A 25,479-nucleotide genomic window follows, 5' to 3' on the forward strand; every position below is an offset into this window, starting at 1 on the left:
TCTGCCTTCAACCTAAACCCTCAAAGCTACCCTATCCTTTCCTAAAACCTACCCTGCCCTGTCCTAAAAACTCCCCCAACCCCCCTGACCCCCCGGCCTTACCCTAAAGCCTACCCTGTCCTAAAACCTAACCTACCCTGTCCTAAATGCTACCCCAACCCCCACCCTAAAACCTACCCTACCTTGTCCTAAAAACGACCCCAACCCCCACCCTAAAACCTACCCTACCCTGTCCTAAAAACTACCCCAACCCCCCTCCCCAAACCCTAAAACCTATACTGTACTAAAAACTACCCTGATCCCTGACCCCTGACCCCCCACCCTAAAGCATAAAACCTACCCCACCCTGTCCTAAAAACCACCCCGACCCCCCCCTAAACTCCACCCCATTTACCTCTCTCTTCTAGTCGCTGCTCCTTCCTGTCCTGGCCAGACTGCTCTCTCTGCTGCTACTATACATATGCGTGGTAAAGGCATGCATGCTAAACGCATGTGTAGTAATGGCATTTGCGTAGTAATAGCAGCATGGTCAATGCACAGAGTCGCATTGACAGCGTTGTTAGTGATGTTTCCAGTGCAAGAGCGTAATATTCTACCTCCCTTTCAATTTGGGTTCCGCCCCGGTCTAGGTACGGTAGAGCAATGCTTAAAGCTGAATTTAGTAATAAATAAATATACTTTTATTAAGCGTTGGCCCATATATTTGGCCTTTATGGACCTATCAACTGTGTTCGATTCTGTAAATAGTTCCAAGTTATGGACGATGTTGCTGGACCTAGGTGTGGAGCTACCTCTGGTGAATTTCCTCCATAACCTGCACACTGACCTAGCGGCCAAAGTTCATCTGAGCACAAGTGGTGAAATGTCCTCAGAATTTTGCCTTCGGCGAGTAGCGCGCCAAGGCTCTATTTTGGCTCTTTTATTTTTACCATTTACATGAATGGTCTCTGTTCTCACTTGACTGCTACTCAGGTGACACCCCTAGATTAGCCAGTATTCAGGTGTCCACGTTGCTCTATGCGGAGGATGCGGTCCTACTGGCAAGAACTCATGCTTTGAGGTTGCCAGTGGACCGCTTCGTCAGCTTTATGAGCAATCTTGACCAGGTAACTAATTAAGGGATGTCTCAGATTATGGCATGTGGGCCGGGCAAATCAAATATCCGTAAAATTATTGTGAAGGGGCATTCTCTTTGTAGTATGTGCGATTTTAGTTATTTAGGGGTCACTTTTTATGCTACAGGATCCTGGCAGTCTCAGGTGATCAAGGCACGTTTTAAGCTAAGTAGGCCTTCCTGTTTTAATCTTTCTAGTTTTAAAGGGAAAGGCACTGTTCGTCTCCATTTAACTGTATTTAATGCCCAGAGTGTTGCGGCAGCCACTTACGGGGCGAGGGTCTGGGGTGCCATCACAGTTCCCCTCTTCAATATGAGGAAAATCGCATATGTTGGAGACTATTAATTTTACACCCAACTGCCTCTAGCTCTATTGTTCATGTGAAGCTACGACGGTGTTATAATAAAAGGCAGTGTGCAGTTGGCACCTTTGCTGTTGTGGATTAATATATGGACTAATCCCCAGGTGTGTTTCTGTAGAGACATTGTTAATGATTGTTTTAATCCAGATAAGGGACATCTAATCTCATGTTTAAGTAATATCTCCAAAACACTTCAGGCATTAGGGCTGTCAGATCCATTCACAACACCCTAGAGTATCAAGAAGGGAGAGTTAAGCAGCTATTTTTGCAGTCCTGTGATGAAAGAAGGCTTCAAAGTGAGTTAATGAAAAATAGTTTTTTTGTTGTTGCAGAGACAGTTTTTTATTTTTCTGTAGATCTTACCCGTGGAGAGAGACCTTTTCTTTTTCAATTTAGGGCCGGAACGGTCTGGAGGCTCTAGTGCTTTGGCAAGCAAATTGATCCATTGGGGAGTCCTGGTCCACCTTGTCACTGGGATGACACCGCGAAGCAGTCACTTTTACATTTTATGTTTTTTGCAACTTTTTTAACTACCAGCGTAGATGCTTTATAATACCCCTTTTAATGTCATTGGGTCATCTTAGTTGTCGAGTAGCCCTTTATCTCCTTCTATTGTTGAATACCCCCATCATCTGTGCGAGGTTGAGTTATTTCCTTAAGGCAGCCCTTAAAACACCAAAGGAGGGGCAATTGCTTATCCTGAGATTTGTCTGTCATCTATTTAGTGATATCTGTGCGCAAAATCTATGTAGTATTCCTACGCTGCTCCCTCTTTTTATGTCCTATATGTTATGGCTGTAGGGAATATGTGACAGAACAACTAGGTCCTCAACAACTATAGCCTAAACCACTACTGCTAAACAACTAAAAAGTCTCTACAACTAAGTACTGAACAACTACTGTCTAAACAACAATTGTGCCCAAATAACAATTGCCTGAACAACTAATATATATATATATATATATATATATATATATATATATATATATATATATACATATATATATATGTATATATATATTATATTAAACAACTAATAAACCATAAAAAACAAAAATAAAACCTTACCTTAAAATTAGTTGTTCAGGCAATTGTTATTCAGGCACAATTGGTGTTTAGACAGTAGTTGTTCAGTACTTAGTTGTAGAGACTTTTTAGTTGTTTAGCAGTAGTGGTTCAGGCAAGTAGTGGTTTAGACCTAGTTGTTCAGGATGTTTCCTGGCTGTAGGTCTTTCGCTTTTCTCTTATGTATCTGCTGCTATGTGTAAATAATTGATTCAGGTCTCTGCAGTTGCTGTGAAATTAAACATTTTATGCATGGCTTTTATTTACTTTATTATGATTGTTTTTTTTTTGTTCCATGTTTTTATTGTATATTTGTTTGGTGCCTTTTATCTTTTATGGCCATAATTGGCCGAATAAAGACTTCTTTGACTTTGAAAGGTAATGCAAACATGAAAGCATAGATTTACTATTCCTAACGCTATATCTAAGGATTTCGAAGATACATATATGTATAGGACATCTAGAATTACTTTTTAATACATTCAATATTTTGTCCTCGATATTTGATTGTCTAGATCTTCTGGATTGGGTATTCAAGGTAAACAACCCCACTGAAGCTGTTGGGCTAGCAGACCCCTGTGAACTGCTCCCAGGCAGTAAGCACTGGACAGTGCCCCCTTAACCTATTTTGCTACCATTTAGTTTTCCAGGCTTGGGAAGGGTTTATCTACCCCTTTTGGTCATAAAGTTAGGTTAGGAAAATGATCAAAAACTTTTTAAAACATTTCAACCGTCAGCAGTGGCATAAATTTCAGCAAAGTAAATGGTTTGATCTGAAGTGCAGCAGGACGCATACAGCGCTGTGACTAAAGAGATGAAATTCTCATTTAGCTTTTGACTGACATGGACCATGCTTGTGACCGTTCTGTGTTAACTGTCCTCTTTAAAGTAATCGATCAATGATCTGTGAGCCTTGGTTTTGTACTCGCGAACACTGCTTGGTTCCGTGTTTGTGAAGTCCAGAAATGTTCATGAACACCTCTACAGACTTGCATTGGACATAGACTCCAATGTTAAGGAATGTTCTAGTGCAAAGTTACTATAGTAACATTTAGGACCAGCTCTCTGGCTTGGGATGATCTAAAAAGTTCTAGTTTTCTTTGTTTATCTTTTTTTTGGGTGCCTAGTGTTTTGTTTAAAGGTCTTAATTTACTTTTCTATTTATAGAAGAAAACCACTGAGTGGGCACTCAGTTATAGGGCAATATTGTTGCATTTTATTATGTTCTGAGTGCCTAATCCTCATTACCTCTTCAGCAAGCCTTGGATTGCCGAGGAGTGTTAATCATTGAGAGTCAAGTGCTAAAGGGAAGTAGTGGAAAACCCATTTGGAGTCCCATTGTACGGTAGGCTCAAGACACCAGTGGTAAAGTACTTCAATTTCACAATAGTAGCAGAGTAATTTCCGAATGCCCTGGGACCACAGTAACCAGGTCTAACAAAGGGCCTCCAATCATTTTTGTTAGTGACTCTATTTGAAGTGTTTCAATAGGGAAAAGTGTTTTTCAACAATCAACATGTAATTAGAGTGGTGCATTCGCTGATAAATAAGTAAAAACCAAGAACAACTATTGTTTCATGCATTTGGACGTGTTTTTATCGGCTCTTTAGCACAACCACTGGCTCTCCGTGGTCTGTAGAGTTTCTGCAGCCCAGGAAGGAAAGCGTTATTAGTTATTGATCTGCAATGCTCTAGTTAGGTAGGGACTGACAACCTTAGCCCATTTTATCATTTATGACTACTTGTCCCACCACCACTGACGGAGGAAGAGAGTAACCCGAGAGCCATAATGACTGACAAAACGAATGTACACCGGTAATAAAATGCCCGTCTGCACGCCACACTGTTAAGACAGTATCGTGGGCAACTGTTTTCAGACTTCTTAAAACAAACATTCTATTGAAGTAGTTAAGAAAAATTAGAATGGGGCAAAATGTGTGCAAAGAAGGCCCAGGTGAATTTTTTATTGCATTTGTGAAATGTGTGAATTACAAATTACGTGTAGTTTTGCAAAATGGATACATTTCTCAGTTACACGATCTTGCTTTTTTCGTTTTTTACTCACAAGAGACTGGGTTGATTAGAAAATGCCAAGCGGAGAGATATTATCTGCTTGAACTAATCTGTTGGTAACTCACAAGAGTTTTAAGCACAAGCTGTCTTTGCAGTTCAGCATACCAAGCAAAACAGACTTCATGCCATTTACATAAATGTGCACAATTTCTGCAAAAGTCTGCGAAAATACAAGACTTCATACACCAATAAATAACACATAACTCCGTAGTAGCAGAGACAAGCGAAATTGAGTCATGAGTGTAGGTATTGTGATTTGCTTTTAGCCCCTGGCAAGTAGACATAAAGCCTCTCTTCATTCAATTGTTAGCCAGTCAGACCAACCAAGATGTTGGAGAAGTCACTGGCTGATATTGCTGAAGTATTCCACCATTACATGTTAGTTATTATTTTCAATGCTCTTTTCCATTAACCTAGCCATGGAAACGGCGGTCAATATTAATATTGTTTATCTCTCTTCTCCACAGGAGCAGTGACCTGCTATGGTGAGTGTTACTTTTTTATCATATGGATAATATTGCTAGCTGCCAGGCTGCTGATAACTATACAGCAGAAGCCTTATGGGGGAGGTCTGGCAACTTAAACGGGGAAATTGGCCAGTTGAAGTTAACTGAACAAACCACAGCTTGCACCCAGGCTAGGCAAACCATAATTAATATCTCAAATGCGACTCCCAAAAGTGTTATCTAATAAATGACAGAATTTAACAGAAAAACATCATTACATGATAGCATAGCCAAACAAATGATACTCCATTGGTAGCGAGGTCATCAACTATGTCCATTTGTAGATGATATGTAATGTAACCATTGATGTCATCTGTGTCATTTGAGATGTCATTTGTTCCATTATGGTCGAGGTCATGAGAACTGCATTTGGGGTATAATTTATGGTTTGCAAGGCAGGGGCTTGAGTTATGGATTGTTCAGCTAATGATTACTGGTCGATTGAGATATTATTTTCAATTTGGTTTAGTAACCAAAATTTCACTTTAGCTGCTATTTTACAGGGAATCTCTGGGGTGTTTGTTTAATGTAAAGTTAATGTCCCATGTGAATGCCATGCCAGTGAAAATAAATGTACCCTAATAAAACTTGTAATTTGCATGAATTGTACTAATAAATCGATATTCACATATTGAGTCCTACAATGCAGAGGACAAATTGCACATTATTACAATACTACAGTACAACTAAAGTAAAAAAGCTGCATAATGCTTCAGAGCTTTCATTCCACAGAAGGAAACACCAGCAGCAATACTCAAAGGACCAAGGGTCTGATTTAGATATTAGCTGAGGGGTTACTTCGTTACAACGATGACGGATATCCCATCCACTGAAATCTAAATACCATTATTTCTTTATCTAAACCAGGCCCCTAGTTACTGTGATTGTATCTCAAGGCACAGATTTAAGCATTGCGGTTTGGTTATATTTAATTATACAGTTAAAAGCCATTGTTTATGTGTACTCTGCATCACAAAACAGCATGCATAAACCATGAATGCAGGTCAGCTGGGTATAATTTGTGATGTGACGTACAATAGATTGTGCCTGCTGAGGTCGTGACAAGTGAGTGGGCAGGGACATATCGGGCCGGATTTAGAGTTTGAAGGATGGGGTTACTCTGTCACAAACATGACAGATATCCCGTCCACCGTATTGTGATTCCATTATATCCTATGGAACTCGTAATTCAGCGGACAGGATATCCATCACGTTTGTGATGGAGTAACCTGTCTGTCAAACTCTAAACCAGGCCCAGAGTTCAGTGGGGAGAGTTTGCTTGCAGACTCTGGCAGACCCCTGGGTTACTTCCTAAGTATAGTGGGCAGCGGGAGGGCATTTCAGGCAGACCTGGCTGCCTCCTCTTTCATGGTCTTAGTGCAGTTGAAAACACTAAATTAGATTTGGATCTTATTAAACCCAGACTGTGTTTCATTACAGATGAAGACAGTACGAATTTTCGCTACAATGTACATTTCAATACTCACTTTGCACATCAGCCAGCAAGACAACACCACAAATTGCTGAGGTAGAGGACTAAAGGTAAACTGAGGAAAGCATCAGTCAACATCTTGAGGGTGGATGTACCCATACTCATGATTAGTAGATACTCCTAGGAACATTATAGCAGCCTTTTGGCTAACCAAGCCACAGTTAGTCACTCCCATGACATAGCTTTTGAATAGATAGTTTCATGACATTTGTAGGAACTATAAGGTTCGTACAGTTAATCTTTTTGGTACTCAAGAACTTTCCTAGGTGGAGCATTCAGAGAAAGTTGGCAGAGATGTGTGTCTTGGAGTGCATCTTACTCACGCAGCATCAGGTCAGATCACTAGAGATGGTTGCTGTTGGATCCTACGGTGGGTCCAGGTCTGATTGCCTAGCATGGTAGGTATTGTCTTGTGATTGTATCATATAGTGCTTACTATCCCTGATGAGCAGTTAAAGCATCACACTGATTCGGAACCCAGGACCATTGGTGAATCCTGTGAGTATTGGTTAGTGCTAGTTACTGGGATTAAGACTAGGCTCTCAAGAAAACCATTCCATACATATACTCCAGTTTCATTGTGGTGAATTAAACACGGAGTTGGTTGTGTTTTTTTTACATGGTACTCAATACATTATTTACTGCTGGTAGTCCTAAGAGCAGCTGCAAGCATGAGCAATTAAGGACTGGCCTGTGATAGCGCGTCCAGTCCTTATAAATTTCTTGTACTTGGACACGCTGGAGGTCGGTGGACCTTTTAACCTAGTTGGGCTCTCCTCATCCAAGAATAGTCGGATAACTCAAATCAATCATCGATAACTAATTATAATCAACAATACATTAAGAATCAATAACAATCAGTAATTGTCACACCATGACCTTTCAGTCATGAATAACCACACCAGTTTATTAAAAGTTAATGAGTTTATTTCCCTATATTAACAAAGCTAACACAATGTATATAAGTCTCAAAATCAAATGATATATGTATACAAACATTACTAGTTGTCCATAGCTGCGGAAGAAACGCAATCTACGCAAAATCTGGATTATAATACACTCGGTTATAGCAATGCAAATCACTAATATAAGCAACTGAATTTGACTAATTGCATACATCGGTCACCATAACAAGATTTAAATTTTAGCATGGTGCATCAGATGAATACCTCAACTAGCCTCTAATTAGCATTGGCATGTGGGGCTTCATGCAAAAAAAAATTAGTCAACACAAATTTAGAAAACTTCTAGCTTGGGCCCTGTCAAAATAAGCAGTTGGTACCTAGGAAGGAAAACACAATGCATAATACAATTATCCTTTCATAATTACCAAATACAATCAGCATTCAAGAAAAGTCTTCGTCCTTCAGGTATCGGTTCGATCAGCATGGGGCCGATTTCAAGGGGGCAAAGTTAAGGCAAGTTTCCTTGCTGCAGCAAGGAGAATGGGGCAAAGTTACTGCATGGGCAAGACGGGGCAAAATTAAAGTTAAAGTCTCTAGGGTGAGAATTCGTAAAGTCTGGTTGTACAACGGAATGCCGACTGACAAAACAACGGGTGTCTAAACAACGAGGTCAGAACACCGACCTTGTTGTTATTACTAATGCCTTTACCACGAATGCCTTAACAACGAAATTTCGTTGTAAAGGCATTCCTGGTAAAGTCATTAGTAATAGGCACCCATTGATCCTGCATGCCTCACCCCACCATCCCAACCCCACCCCAAAACCTAAAACCCCGACCCCCCACCCCCTCCCCAAAACCAAAAACGCCCCACCTCCCCAACCCCACCCCAAAACCTAAAACCCCGACCCCCCACCCCCTCCCCAAAACCAAAAACGCCCCACCCCCCAACCCCACCCCAAAACCTAAAACCCTGACCCCCCACCCCCTCCCCAAAACCTAAAACGCCCCACCCCCCCAACCCCACCCCAAAACCTAAAACCCCGACCCCCCACCCCCTCCCCAAAACCAAAAACGCCCCACCCCCCAACCCCACCCCAAAACCTAAAACCCCCCACTTACCTGAGTCGTTGCCTCATCTGCGTCGTCCTCCTCAGCCGACTCCCTTGTTTGTACCTTAACCATGCATGTTTGTTGTTCAGGACATGCGTGGTTAAGGCAGAAAATAACGAAGTCGTGGTTAAAGAAAACGTTGTTCCGCTTTCGTTTATCAGGACTTCGTTATAAAAAAGTCGGCATAAAGGATGTTTCCCCTTAAAGTCTCTATCTCTGTGACAGAGGAAGGTATCAAAGGGCTCGTTCCAAAATGGCTTCTTGAATCTTGCTTCAAAATGGCATCAAGGAAAAATGGCTGACTTATCTTTGTCCGGTGGGTTTAAGTAAGAAACATTCCAAATTCTTCAGGGTCTTCCATTGGAGGTTTCATAGGGTGGCTTCAACTTGACCAATGAATAGTGTCTTTCTCCTAGTACTCATTTTTGCATAAGGTGTCCTTGGAGCTTTGGAACACAAGTTGCAACAAAGTTTGCCAATTATTTCGGTATCAGTGCTTTTATTGCCGCACCTGCAGAAACTGACCTTGCTTCAAAAGGGATGAAACTATCCTAGCACGAAACCTTGGTATAAGTGTATTAGTCATCTCTAATGGAAAAATACAACCTTAAAGCAAAATAATATGTCTTTGTTAATACAAGTGAAAACCACACAGTTAAATTTGAGACCAGGCAGCTAGGCCAAAGCCTTTGCTAAATTTAAGCTAAGCATAAAACAGTCTCAACAAGAAAATCATAGAATACATTTGCAATTATGACTGATTACTACATTCGTCAATTCTTCATGATTAATTAAGCTCGTTTATAATAATGGCGAACTACCCCGTGGGCACAATTCCCACGGACATTATTTTTCTTTGCTAAAATCACACTACCTTATACGATTTTGCTTATATGATATATGAATATATGTTAGACCTTCTTTTCTGCGTCATCACCTGTAAGGACGTTTTTACAAAAGAATACTTAAAAAATAGACTTAAAGGCCTAACGAGTGGCCAACAGCGCCTTGTTCTCTGCAAAGTGCAAGCTGAAACACAAAAGGTGATTAATTAAGCCAAAGTGACGAGGGAGAGTTACTCTGGGTGCACCAAATCACCACATGGGAGTGTTTTACAGAATTACAAACCGAGGACTTGTAAATGATTGGGCTCAAGAATTTGGGCAGGTGGGAATCCTACCTCTAAAAGCTGTACATCGGACTCGGGGCCTCATGTACCTTGTACCCCTTTCAGAATGGGGATAAACGATTTAGTGGATTGTGAAGTCTGCACCGTAAGGTTGACTGTGCCATTAAACAGATGTGTAAGATGCCTATCCTATGCCTGTCCTTTATTTCCTACTGGGGGTAAAGGTTAGGATCATCAGACATCCCTTCCTCGTAAAGGCAGCACAGAAGGAAAAGATGCGGAACTGGGTGCAGAGTTTCTCAGACACCAGTATAGTGTGGATGGGGTTTCTGGGCATGTGGTAGGAGAACCTGTTAATCAAACTAGGGCAGACATTTGATGGTGAACCTAGGCATCCTAACATACTGGTAAAACGAGATAACATCCATAGGTTGCTGTCCACTGCCTCAGGCTATGAAGGAGACAATGGTTGACATAGGTAAGTGCATGGGCTCTTGCAAACTGATATGGTCCAAGATAATCCCACACCTGGAATGGTGCCAGGTCGGAAGCCTACATTTACAGAACAAAGAGGCTTCAGTTTCATAAGGCTTAGCCTAATTAATTCACATATGAAAGGGTACTTTGCACAGGACAGGGAACACTTATCTGATGTGGTCACTCACATATTCATGTTAGACATGTGGGAGACCCTTGAAGCAGCAGGCTGAAAGTAACAGAGAGGGTAAAATAGGAAAGGGCAATAAGGAGGGGGCTCAGAGTCAACAGTGGATGCTTCCTCAGCTTTGCAGAGCTATGTGGCAATCCAAGGGATTTTTGGTGCAAAAAAGCAATTATTTGTGGGAACCCCAAGAGCCTGATTCATGGCAATTCCCTGGGAGTGTTTATGGCAAGAACCTGGAAGGAGTTAACAGTGCCCCAGTAGTCCTAAGGGCAGCTGCAAGCACGAGTAACTAGGGGCTGGTCTGGTAATGCTTCACCCCTGTATGTGAGTTCAAATTTGTCCAGACTCAAAAGGTCTAAGCCCCTCATCAAGGATAAGTCCGGTGGACTGTGGCTAATCAGGTGAGTGGGCAGTTTATCTCTTGGCAAACCCTGGCCACCCTTGGATTGCCAGGAAAATAACCCATTACTTGCCAACTTGAAAAAAAACCCTGCAGCAATGTTTCTCCAACCACAAGGTGAATTCTCATTTTGTGATCTTGTGTTCCTTTTTGTAAGGTTTGTATTCAGTTTTTACCAGGACAACAGATGTGCGTGTGGGGTAAGGTAACTATAACTCACGCCCTCACCATGCACAGTTTTTTCTTCATTAATGTGACTGCTAATGCTTCATTTATATTTTTAGTAATGTTATAGAAGTTGTCATGAGTGGTGTATTATCTGGGGTAATTAGCAGTGTAAGGCGATGGTGCGAGTTATAGTTACCCTTGGGTGCGAATTATAGTTACTTGAAATAACTCTAACTGCTGAATTTCAAAGATTTGTACCAGCAAATTCAGAACCTAACTATAACGCCCCTGTAACCTGTGTTTTTTTAAGTGAATTTCTAAATTTTTTAATTCTATTTCCTAACTATAACGTCCCTGTACCCTTTGTTTTTTTCAGTGAATTTCTATGTTTTTTTTTTAATGTAAAGTAATTTTAATTACTATATGTTAATTCAGACACCGCTGGGCATGGCCCTCGGCTGTGCATGGAGGGGGTTGGCTGCAGGGCCTGGCTTGAGTCTCTGAGTGGGTGCATGAGTCTCTGAATGGGTCTGTGAGTGAGTGCATGAGTTTCTGAGTGGGACTGTGAGTGGGTGCGTGAGTCTTTGAGTGGGTCTGTGAGTGGGTGCGTGAATCTCTGAGTGGGTCTGTGAGTGGATGCATGAGTGTCCAAGTGGGCCTATGAGTGGGTGCATGACTCTATGAGTGCATCTGTGAGTAAGTGCATGAGTTTCTGAGTGGGTCTGTGAGTGAGTGCATGAGTCTTTGAATATGTCTGTGAGTGCATGAGTTTCTAAGTGGGTCTGTGAATGAGTGCATGAGTCTCTCAGATGGTCTGTAAGTGGGTGCGTGGGCCTGAGTGGGTCTGTGAGTGTCTGTGTGGGTGTGTCAGTAGCTGTGTGAGTGACTCAGCCACAAAGGATCCACACCTGCCCATTTATCCAACAAAAGTCCACAGTTTTGCACAGAATGTCTACCCAACTGTACGTTCTACTAGTTAGTTAGTAAGTGCTATCTCATTGGGTAAATATCCGGTGTGTATTCTACAATACAGCTGCATAATGGACCATGATGAAATGTCTAAGAGTGAGGTGGCCTTGTGTGTGTTTAGCAATGTGATTGTTCCTTGTGCGTCTTTCTCCAAAATCCTGCTATAGAGAGGCCAACAAGACTACAAAGACATAAATCTCCACCAAACAGGGGTCCTTCCTCTTATCTGTTTGACATAAGTGCCTCTTTGTTTTGTGGAGAAGACCTCATATTCCTCAGCATCAAACACACTGGGGTACCTCTTGGTAAGCTGAACATCATCCTGGCAAATAGCAGGAAGACCTCTGCATACTACTAAGGTGGACAGTGTGGTGTCAAGTGGGCAGACTTTTCAGGTGATTTGCACATTTGCATACTTGTAACAATTTAAAGGAAGACCCATGGACTCTAGGGGAGGGGTCTGCGCGGTCCCCTCCCCAGTCCAATTTTGGTCTCAGGGACCCTATTTTCTGGTTCCCAGTCTCATTTAATGGGGGGGGGTCTGTACAGCACCCCTGCGTGAGCCAATTTTCCCTCAGGACCCAGCCATAAATAAACAGAGGAAGGGGGCTGTGCGCCCCCCCTCTCTGGGCCGGTTTTAGCCCCAGGGACACCATCCCCTGGGGCCAGGCCATGCCTTGTGGATGCCCCTTAGGGCACTCAGTGTGCAGTGGGACTGCCAGGGGATCATCAAGGCCCCCAAGGTCACAGCAGGATCCCCGCCTCCTGCGGGAGCCAGCATTGCTCTTGCACACAGGGAGATGCAGCTCCCTGTGTGTCAGAGCAATTGTTCATCTCTTTCCCTGCCTGCATCTCTAGGAGCAAGGAAAGAAATTAAACCTCTACTTCCAGTGGGCTAGAGCACTTTCACAGCTTTTGCCCACTGGAAGCAGGGTGTTTGCTCAGACTTGCCAAGTCAGAGCAAACAGCTATCACCCAGGATGTGTACCCTTTGACATAGTAGGAGCCGGCCCTGGGGGGTGGTGGTCCCCAGGGCCATTACTGACTCCTTAATGGGGGCTGTGTGGCCCCTCTCAAATCTTTCATTTGGCTCTCGGTAGGTGGTGGTTCCCAGGGCCGGGGATCCACAATGGACCCCCTTCATCATGTTATTTTAGCCCCAGGGAGGTGGTGGTCGCTGGGGCTGTGGGGAGTCATCGGGTCACCCCTCATAAATTTCATATTCAGCCCCCAGAAAGTGGCAGTCGCCTGGGCTGTGGGGAATGCCATATGGGCCTCCCCATTACAAATAAACATTTTGTCCCGGGGTGGTGGTGGTCCTCGGGGCACAGGGGTGCCACCCGGACCCCTGCATAGTTTAACATCATCGCCCCCAAGAGGAGGAGGTCCCCTGGACTAATATAAGTTGCAGGAGGGGGGCCTGTGTGTTCCCTTCCTGTTTTAAGCCTCCAATGCCCCCCGGACCTGGTCCACCTGGGGGCGGGAAACCTCCCTTTTAAAAAAAAAAATCTTAGAAAAATCTGTGAATTTTTAAATGCTGTTTAGCCCTGGCAGGGCCCGTAAGGGACCCCTTGACCAAGGCTAGGGGCTCAGAGTGGCCCTACCATGGCCCCTTTTCTTGATTTGTACTTTTATTGTGGGATTCGGCTGAATCCGAGTCCCAAGATGGCTGCAAACACTTCCTCGTTGAAGTGTTGGCTGCAAATCAGATATCAGCATCGTAACAGCTGAATTCACAAATGATCTGAGTGCCTAGGTATCCATATTTTTTCCCCTTTAATATCTCTAAAGCCACTGAATGGATTTACACCAAATGACAGAAAAGCGTGTTTTCTGGACCATGAGTTAGCTTTCAGTTCTGTCCAGCGCTTCGGGCTGTAGTCGTGTTCAAAATTCCTTTGGGAAAATGAATGGGGAAAAGGTGTTTTGGGACACCCTTTTTTCTCAGCCCCCCCCTTGATGAATCACTCCAAAAGGTTCAAGACAGCAACTGAACCCAGTGAAGTATGAGTTTTGAAAACGTATCGATGATTCTATGATTCTTCAGTTGGCTCCAAAGTTATTGGCAAAGAAAAAACAAATTCTCCTACGGAAACTAGGTCCTAACCTTAACAACCTACTGGCAGCTGCCTTAGGTAATATATATATATATATATATATATATATATATATATATATAAACAAACTTCAAATACTCGAAGTGAACTCATGTGGCCCGAGAGGGGTGGTGCGAAAACCGGCACGAGCAAGCCGGTAATTATGATTCACCAAAACAAGAAAGAAAAAAGTAAAGATCGCACGCTCAGGATTCAGGGCAAGTGAAAACAGTGTTTAATCAAAGCACAACGCGTTTCGGCTGACACAGCAGCCTTGGTCACGTGATTTTCACCACCAATCAACCATAGCTAAATACCATTAGTTCATAGACATAAAAGTAAGACAAACAACAGTTACAAGGTACAGGATAAGAACCTAAGAGTACAACCTTAAATAACATTACATTATACCAGGATTTTAGTGACTGGTGGAATCTATACCAGTACACATAATTGTCAAATATATAAATAAATAAATACATATAAATATATAAATATATAAATATACAAATATATAATTATACAACCATGTGACCATATAGAATAAATATGTAAAGGGATAAAATGTCATATAGAGGCAGAAGGTAAAACACCAAAATAGAACACCGGGCTAATGTATTATGTATTATCATAAAATATTATCACTTAAAGGCCCAACGGTGAACTATAATCACCCAATGCAAAGGATAAATCAAATAATTATTCCTAACCTGCAATGGTTATGATATTGATACCCCTATATCGCTTTTTACATAATTAATATTAATACACCAGACCTCTAGTATAACAGAAATCCGTATGATATTTTCTTATCTTATAACCTGCACTGCCAACACCCAATAACGTGCAATACGACGAGAGCGGTGGCAGGTAGACCTCAGCATTAATTTCAGCCGCCCCAATGAATCTGAAAAAGATATATACACATATTGAATAAATGACCATAGTTACCCCAATCTAATCAACTCCTAAAACCATATCATAAACGCTATATTAATTCTGAAAAAAGAAAAACTGATAAAACATCTCTTATTTAATATTCAGAAAAAAATATTCAGAAAAAAATATTCAGAAAAAAATATATATTAATACATTCTAATAGTACATTCATCTTTTCATAAATAAAATGATAGTCATCACTACCCGAATTCTACCCTATTCTAGTAGTATTTTACTCATCATACAAATGGGTATTCAGTTCTTCCCCAGTATTCAATCCTTTAGGTGTCTTGGTCTCTAGATCTAAAATATATTTTGACTCTTTCTTCCTCAATATTAGTTCCCTATTATCCCCTCTATGGGATGAAGGGACATGTTCAATACCAAAATAGGACAACTGGGTCCAATCAGAACTATGTTTCTCTCTAAAGTGCCTTGCTACTGGGTAGTGATCATCAACTGAAGTTATGGCACGCATGTGTTCCAAGATCCGTTTTTTGACACTATGGGGGTTATTCTAACTTTGGAGGAGTGTTAATCCGTCCCAAAAGTGACGGTAAAGTGACGGATATACCACCAGCCGTATTACGAGTTCCATAGGATATAATGGACTCGTAATACGGCTGGTGGTAAATCCGTCACTTTTCCGTCACTTTTGGGACGGATTAACACCTCCTCCAAAGTTAGAATAACCCCCTATGTTTGGTACTTCCAACGTACCATCTTTTACAGGGACATTCCAATATGTAGATCACAAAAGGGGTACTGCATGTTATAAACTGATTAATTAGCCTGTTTTTACCAGGTTTACACAGTGCATACTGTTTACGCATAACACTATTACGGCATGCTTTGCAATGCCCACAAGGAAAAAAACCTTGAAGGCCATGGTCTCTAAGTTGAGATATGGTAGTGATATCATTAGATCTTAACATATCCTGTAAGCTGCGTCCTCTTCTGTACGTAATCTGAGGTCTGTTTAATATCGAATCCCCAATGACGGGGTCACTCTTCAGTATCTTCCAATTTTTTGTGATGATATTCTTAATTTGTTTTGTATCATCACTAAAAGTCATAATCAGTCTGGTATCGTCATTGTCATCCAACTTCTGTTTGGGAATATTATCAAATAAAATATCAGTTCTTTTTGTTCCCTTGATTTTATCGATTGCTTTTTTAATAACCCAATCAGGGTATCCCCGCTGTTTAAACCTCATAATCATCTCTTTTTGCTCAATTGCAAAAGCTTCATCAGTGCTGCTAACTCTTATTGGGTTATTAAAAAAGCAATCGATGATGATGATGATAGTGATGATAGTGATGATACAAAACAAATTAAGAATATCATCACAAAAAATTGGAAGATACTGAAGAGTGACCCCGTCATTGGGGATTCGATATTAAACAGACCTCAGATTACGTACAGAAGAGGACGCAGTTTACAGGATATGTTAAGATCTAATGATATCACTACCATATCTCAACTTAGAGACCATGGCCTTCAAGGTTTTTTTCCTTGTGGGCATTGCAAAGCATGCCGTAATAGTGTTATGCGTAAACAGTATGCACTGTGTAAACCTGGTAAAAACAGGCTAATTAATCAGTTTATAACATGCAGTACCCCTTTTGTGATCTACATATTGGAATGTCCCTGTAAAAGATGGTACTTTGGAAGTACCAAACATAGTGTCAAAAAACGGATCTTGGAACACATGCGTGCCATAACTTCAGTTGATGATCACTACCCAGTAGCAAGGCACTTTAGAGAGAAACATAGTTCTGATTGGACCCAGTTGTCCTATTTTGGTATTGAACATGTCCCTTCATCCCATAGAGGGGCTAATAGGGAACTAATATTGAGGAAGAAAGAGTCAAAATATATTTTAGATCTAGAGACCAAGACACCTAAAGGATTGAATACTGGGGAAGAACTGAATACCCATTTGTATGATGAGTAAAATACTACTAGAATAGGGTAGAATTCGGGTAGTGATGACTATCATTTTATTTATGAAAAGATGAATGTACTATTAGAATGTATTAATATATATTTTTTTCTGAATATTTTTTTCTGAATATTTTTTTCTGAATATTAAATAAGAGATGTTTTATCAGTTTTTCTTTTTTCAGAATTAATATATCGTTTATGATATGGTTTTAGGAGTTGATTAGATTGGGGTAACTATGGTCATTTATTCAATATGTGTATATATCTTTTTCAGATTCATTGGGTCGGCTGAAATTAATGCTGATGTCTACCTGCCACCGCTCTCGTCGTATTGCACGTTATTGGGTGTTGGCAGTGCAGGTTATAAGATAAGAAAATATCATAAGGATTTCTGTTATACTATTGGTCTGGTGTATTAATATTAATTATGTAAAAAGCGATATAGGGGTATCAATATCATAACCATTGCAGGTTAGGAATAATTATTTGATTTATCCTTTGCATTGGGTGATTATAGTTCACCGTTGGGCCTTTAAGTGATAATATTTTATGATAATACATAATACATTAGCCCGGTGTTCTATTTTGGTGTTTTACCTTCTGCCTCTATATGACATTTTATCCCTTTACATATTTATTCTGTATGGTCACATGGTTGTATAATTATATATTTGTATATTTATATATTTATATATTTATATGTATTTATTTATTTATATATTTGACAATTATGTGTACTGGTATAGATTCCACCAGTCACTAAAATCCTGGTATAATGTAATGTTATTTAAGGTTGTACTCTTAGGTTCTTATCCTGTACCTTGTAACTGTTGTTTGTCTTACTTTTATGTCTATGAACTAATGGTATTTAGCTATGGTTGATTGGTGGTGAATATCACGTGACCAAGGCTGCTGTGTCAGCCGAAACGCATTGTGCTTTGATTAAACATTGTTTTCACTTGCCCTGAATCCTGAGCGTGCGATCTTTACTTTTTTCTTTCTTGTTTTGGTGAATCATAATTACCGGCTTGCTTGTGCCGGTTTTCGCACCACCCCTCTCGGGCCACATGAGTTCACTTCGAGTATTTGAAGTTTGTTTATTACGTTGAACTCCGTGGCCGGCCGCCAGAAAATACATGCTGCATTCATATTGATTTTTTCGTCTGAAGCGCCAGTACTATTTCCGACTTCGGCGCTCGGTGAAAAGACTCGGCATTTCTTTCTGCGTCCATTTGAATTACTTTACTGCTTACTTTGTGGCTGGGCGGCGCCCTGTGGTGACTTGCCGATTATTGGAAGAATACCGTACTTTGTTTCTTCAGCTCTTTCATTCCGCTTCTTATGTGGTAGCGTCTTCAACGTGGAGCTCCAGTATAATTTATTGCCGTAGTTGACACAACGCTATTTCAACTGGGTTTCTCCGTCATTAATGGTCTCTGCAGCTATACTCTTACAACAGCTGCATATGGAGGAATATTAAACGGAACATAATACAAAAGACCCGTTTCTTTTTTCATCCTTGGAGCCTCACTTTTCATTTTTTGTCTGACCGCTTACATCGACAAGTGCAGACTGCTGAACAGTTGTGATCTCATTTTGCAATTGGTATCGGACAGATTTGGAAGGACTGAGAGATATACATTTCCAAGGTATGTGACTCTCCTCGCTTCTTTCTTAGTGTTTTGAAATCAACAAAGGTGGTTTTTCCTCTCGTATATTTTATATTATAGCCCTGCCACAGTTTATATTGGGCCCTTAATGCAGCTATTTTAGTTTTAATAATATTATTTTCTGGCTCACCCAGGCAAGGGGAACTAGGAATTTTCCTAGGGGATTCACGGCTTTTGGTTTTCAGTTCTAATCTGATCCATTGCAGTAATTTTGCATAATGGATGATGACATAGAGAACGAGAGGCGGTTGGCAGCACAGACATTATTTTCTAAAGACGTAATTAGGAAGAGTCCAATTCTGCATTATCAGGAAAGTAACAATGATTTGAATGCTACATTAAAGAAATTGGAGAAATTGAGTAAAGCTGAAATATCTAAATGGTGGGAGGGTACATCTTTGCAAAATTACGTGGATCAACAGATGGTTCCAAGAGGCCTACGTATTTTTATCACACCATCATATGAGACACCCAATCCAGAGACGTTAAAGGAATGGGCAGAAAACTCAGCTTCAATCTCCAGACATATGCTTCAGATACTTATAAAATATGCATGGCAGGACCGGAAAACCCTATTAGGTGATATTAAGAAATTAAAAGATGATTTGGACTCACGTTCTGAAAAGGAAGTGATACTAAAATGTATGGAGACTATGACTATTAGATTAAAGAAATATGAGGAGGAAATCAAAATCAAGAAACAACAGAAACTACATAGAGACATAGGGGACTATGAAAGCGGAAGAATTCTCACTTTCAATAGGAAGTACGATTATCTATACAAATCATCCCTTGCGTGTCTCCCTATGGAGGAGAGGCAATCTTCCCTGGAAACTGATGTGGAAAGTGCAAGAGAATCTGATACTCCCAGTTCAACTGAGAGTGAGAAATCTATGGAAGAAGTCACCAACAAACCAGCAACTTTTTTAGACGAGTATCGCCTGCTGCGACGCGGCAGGCAAGTATCCAAGAACCAGCATGGACAGAGCTCCGATTACAAAGGCAGGACATCAGGCCGAAGAGGAAGACGAGGCGGAATCAGAAGAGGCGAGAGAGAGTCAGAAATCACAATAAGAACAAATTTCGATATGGGGCAAGTGGGAAAAATAACAAGAAGCTCCAACATACTAACATAATGGATGAAAACATGGTGAATAAAACTATCGTGAACTTATCTAACTTTGTGTTATCTGACAGTGATAAATTTACACTATGTTTAGGCCTCTCTTTCTGCCCTGTAGAACGTTTTAACTATGCTGAGACAAGGATTGACTTTTTTAAATTTATTAGAAAACTGAAATTGAGAAAATGGTTTAAACAAAAAAACTCCCCCGATGTGAGGGTTGAAGGCCCCCAGAGGGATGTTTCCCATGATGTTCTTAATATCAGTGATATGGACTCTCTGATTGCACTGTATGAACTGGAGAACAATGTTGTAGATTCTATCACAACTAGGAATGTTTATCAAATCCTTGATGATTTAAATATTACGTATGATGTGTCTGTCCCCACTGGATTTAAGCCAAGATCTACATTCTTTCCTATCATGACTCATGACAATATTGATACATTTTATGATGTGGTGGTAAAAGATTTGATCCAATTCCGACATAGAACATGGTTTAAATCCAAATGTAATTACAATTTAACACAATCCCAAAAAGATTTTATTACAACTTTGGCAAGCGATACAGACACTATTGTCTGTCCTGCAGATAAGGGCGGCAATATAGTACTTATGGATAAACAAAAATACATTAAGGAAGTTATGTGCCAACTTAATAACACACATTTCTACAAGGTTTCCACTAAAGAAAGTTATACCAACAGTATTGTGGGGATTTGGCATTTACCTATGGAATGGAAAGATAAAGGCTTACTACTGTGGGAAGAGTATTGTTTTCTTAAGAGAGATTTTCCCAAACTACCGGTGTTGTACATTCTTCCCAAGATTCATAAAGATAGAACTAATCCACCAGGAAGACCTATAGTATCCTCATGTGGTAGTGCATTAGAAAATGTTTCCAAATATGTCGATCATTTTCTGAGGGAATTTGTTGTCAATCTTCCATCCTATGTCCGTGATACTAAGGACTTTTTGGGTAAACTCGAAGGAATTGTTTGGGAAGATGATTTTTTGTTACTAACTTTAGATGTTAACTCCCTGTATACTATCATCGACCATGATAGGGGCATTACAGCTTGCAGACATTTTCTAGATGCCAGATCACTTAAATACCTGGCACACACTGAAATGGTAGTAGATATGATAAGATACTGTCTGACTAATAATTTCTTTTTGTTCAATGGGGTCCTTTATCAGCAGATCCTCGGAACTGCGATGGGCACTTGTTTTGCTCCAAGTTTTGCCTGTCTCTTCTTAGGCTGGTGGGAAGAGAATATTTTTTAAGATGAAGATAAATATCCAGAAACTAGTCAGGCAATCTTATGGCTAAGATATATTGATGATCTTTTCATTATTTGGAAAGGATCCGAGGAAGAAGCTTCCCATTTTGTTGACAAATTAAATAATAATGATCTGAATATAGGACTGACGCACAAAATGAGTAGGCTCTCTATTGAATTTTTGGACACACTGATAAAGATTGATCGTAACAAGGTCAATACTGAGCTCTTCCGTAAGTGCACAGCAGGCAACAGCTTATTACACGCTTCGAGTGGCCACCCAGAAAATTTAAAGTGGAGTATCCCCTATGAAGAACTGCTAAGAGCCAAAAGAGTTAGCAGCACTGATGAAGCTTTTGCAATTGAGCAAAAAGAGATGATTAAGAGGTTTAAACAGCGGGGATACCCTGATTGGGTTATTAAAAAAGCAATCGATAAAATCAAGGGAACAAAAAGAACTGATATTTTATTTGATAATATTCCCAAACAGAAGTTGGATGACAATGACGATACCAGACTGATTATGACTTTTAGTGATGATACAAAACAAATTAAGAATATCATCACAAAAAATTGGAAGATACTGAAGAGTGACCCCGTCATTGGGGATTCGATATTAAACAGACCTCAGATTACGTACAGAAGAGGACGCAGCTTACAGGATATGTTAAGATCTAATGATATCACTACCATATCTCAACTTAGAGACCATGGCCTTCAAGGTTTTTTTCCTTGTGGGCATTGCAAAGCATGCCGTAATAGTGTTATGCGTAAACAGTATGCACTGTGTAAACCTGGTAAAAACAGGCTAATTAATCAGTTTATAACATGCAGTACCCCTTTTGTGATCTACATATTGGAATGTCCCTGTAAAAGATGGTACGTTGGAAGTACCAAACATAGTGTCAAAAAACGGATCTTGGAACACATGCGTGCCATAACTTCAGTTGATGATCACTACCCAGTAGCAAGGCACTTTAGAGAGAAACATAGTTCTGATTTGACCCAGTTGTCCTATTTTGGTATTGAACATGTCCCTTCATCCCATAGAGGGGGTAATAGGGAACTAATATTGAGGAAGAAAGAGTCAAAATATATTTTAGATCTAGAGACCAAGACACCTAAAGGATTGAATACTGGGGAAGAACTGAATACCCATTTGTATGATGAGTAAAATACTACTAGAATAGGGTAGAATTCGGGTAGTGATGACTATCATTTTATTTATGAAAAGATGAATGTACTATTAGAATGTATTAATATATATTTTTTTCTGAATATTTTTTCTGAATATTTTTTTCTGAATATTAAATAAGAGATGTTTTATCAGTTTTTCTTTTTTCAGAATTAATATACCGTTTATGATATGGTTTTAGGAGTTGATTAGATTGGGGTAACTATGGTCATTTATTCAATATGTGTATATATCTTTTTCAGATTCATAGGGTCGGCTGAAATTAATGCTGATGTCTACCTGCCACCGCTCTCGTCGTATTGCACGTTATTGGGTGTTGGCAGTGCAGGTTATAAGATAAGAAAATATCATAAGGATTTCTGTTATACTATTGGTCTGGTGTATTAATATTAATTATGTAAAAAGCGATATAGGGGTATCAATATCATAACCATTGCAGGTTAGGAATAATTATTTGATTTATCCTTTGCATTGGGTGATTATAGTTCACCGTTGGGCCTTTAAGTGATAATATTTTATGATAATACATAATACATTAGCCCGGTGTTCTATTTTGGTGTTTTACCTTCTGCCTCTATATGACATTTTATCCCTTTACATATTTATTCTATATGGTCACATGGTTGTATAATTATATATTTGTATATTTATATATTTATATGTATTTATTTATTTATATATTTGACAATTATGTGTACTGGTATAGATTCCACCAGTCACTAAAATCCTGGTATAATGTAATGTTATTTAAGGTTGTACTCTTAGGTTCTTATCCTGTACCTTGTAACTGTTGTTTGTCTTACTTTTATGTCTATGAACTAATGGTATTTAGCTATGGTTGATTGGTGGTGAATATCACGTGACCAAGGCTGCTGTGTCAGCCGAAACGCGTTGTGCTTTGATTAAACACTGTTTTCACTTGCCCTGAATCCTGAGCGTGCGATCTTTACTTTTTTCTTTCTTGTTTTGGTGAATATATATATATATATATATATATATTATATATATATATATATATATATATATATATATATATATATATATATATATATATATATATGTTATATTTAGGTAAAATTGTCCATAAAAAGTACAATTTTAAACTCAGCAAACCACTAGAATTTACCAGTTATGGTTAATTCAAGAAATTATAACTCACGCCCCCACCATGCATTATGTAGAGTATTATAATCAATGATCTCATAATCTCATTTCAGATGTCATAGGTGATGTTATTATCATTATTATATATTATTAACATTAGAATTATGTCATAGAACATTTTATGAATGATGTAACATGTGAGGTCATAAGCATTACATGGCGGGGGCACAACTTACAGTTTCTTCAAATAAAAATATAATTAATTATCACATTAATATATCAAAATTAAAAAATAACACAATAATTGAGCAAATTAATTATTATCGTGTTAATTAGTTAGAAAAATTAATTGGAAATGAACTATAAAATACTGAAATGTAATACATTTAATGAACATAAGAATTGTTTAAACAATTTATAGATGTATACAAGAAATACCTTAATTAAGGAATGAACAGCTAACAATTTGAATTACCTCCTTGTCCAGCATTCCTCAACTCTGTCCTTACTAAGTGCAATGTGGAGGTGCTGTCTTCCGATGACCACCCTACCAAAATCGTCCTTCTTTTCTTCCAGCACTCCTAAATAGACCCATCACCTTTACTATGTAAAGGAAAATGGTATCTATAGAACTTCAGTGTGTTTTGTTTGGTGTGCACCCTTGGGAAGCTCTTAATTTTACACAGTTTTCAGGTCCTGGGTAAATTGGTTTCTTAATTGTTTTTAGAGTTTATGAAGTGCAAAGGCCCGTATTTACTCGAGAGCAGTGCAGGGGCTCGCACACATTGTTAGGAGGATTCAAATAAGGGAAGCAGTAATTTTGGGTAGATGACTATTTCTGGTGGCAACTGAAAACAATCTCTTTGCATCAGAGCAATGGCCAGTGTTTGATCTTGTATTCACTTGGCCCGTTTTATTTGTCATTTAAGGCATTATTAGGAAAGGAGTTGCATTGGCCAACTATTGCTGTATCAGTGAAGCCAAGTAAAAGCATTTTACCCACGTTTCCAGGAAGCACATTGCTTCTTATTTCAGCGATATAGTGGGCGCATCCAGAATGGTACGCTGCAGGCTAGTCACACACTGGCATTTAACCTCTTCAGTGCGAGCGTCGGCCAGAGGCCGACGCCCGCACTACCTCTCTGGTGCATGTCACAACCAGTGGCCGACAAGAGCGAGGGGGATAAAAAAATCCTTAGATGCGTTTCACAGGAGGAGTTTTTTTTTTATTGAAAAAACCCCGGGAGATACAGAAGATCTTCTGTGTCTCCCCTCGGCCCCCACCCGCCCCTTAGTGACATCGACCTCACTGTTTGTTTTTGGCCTCTTCCTGCTCCGGTGGGGAAAACAGGCCCACACAGGCCTTCCCGATGTTCGGTAAGGCCTCGTTTGAAAGGGGAGATTTTCCCCTTTCAAACAAGACCTTCCTGAATGGGTTTCCTGACCCTCAATCGCAGCTTTGCCAGGAAACCCTCACTAGACACTAGGGATTTCATTTGGGGGGGTCGGCCCTCTTGGAAAACGGGCCATTCCCCCCGGAGGCAAATTATTTTGTGAGAGGCAGGTTTACCCCTGGGGAGGGGGGTGATCGCACCCAATCGCGCCCCCACAGGGGTGTAAAAAAAGAAATGAGCAGGGCAACACCCTGTGGGGGCAATCATTTTTTTAACAGCTGTATGGTTTCCCTGGGGCCACTATGGCCCACAAGGTAATCATACAGCTGTTAAAAAAAAAGATCTATATATAAATATTTACATATATATCTATATATAGATCTATCTATAGATATATCTATGTAGCAATATATATCTAAATATAGATATGTCTATAGATAGATCTATTTATATATATATATATATAGCCATCACTTTTGTCAATGCGTGTGTGGTTTCCCTGGGGGCTGGGATGTATATATATATATATATATATATATATATATATAGATATAGATATATATATGTAGATATAGATATATCTATATTTGCCACCAGTTTTCTTGCAGTTTCAGCTTGCGTCTTCAAAGCAATGCACATGCTTCAACTGACGCATTTCAACTGTAGCTTTTAGGCAGCAATAGAAAAGTCAAGTAACTCTTGTGATTATGTTTCTGCTAGAAAAGGATCTGGCTTTTGTCTAGTGGCAGTTTTGATGCCATAAAGTA

The 25,479-nt window shown here is 39.9% G+C and overlaps 1 protein-coding gene across 1 annotated transcript in view; it reads left to right on the forward strand.

The window, feature by feature from the left end:
* Positions 1-25,479, forward strand: part of LOC138284760 (uromodulin-like) — a 631,564-nt gene that overhangs the window by 59,331 nt on the left and 546,754 nt on the right. The window contains exon 2 of the mRNA XM_069223898.1: positions 5,083-5,100. Coding sequence (XP_069079999.1) covers positions 5,083-5,100 — 18 coding nt within the window. The remainder of the gene's footprint in view (positions 1-5,082; positions 5,101-25,479) is intronic.

The sequence above is a fragment of the Pleurodeles waltl genome, chromosome 3_1 (genome assembly GCF_031143425.1).
Source record: "Pleurodeles waltl isolate 20211129_DDA chromosome 3_1, aPleWal1.hap1.20221129, whole genome shotgun sequence".
Lineage (NCBI taxonomy): Eukaryota > Metazoa > Chordata > Amphibia > Caudata > Salamandridae > Pleurodeles > Pleurodeles waltl.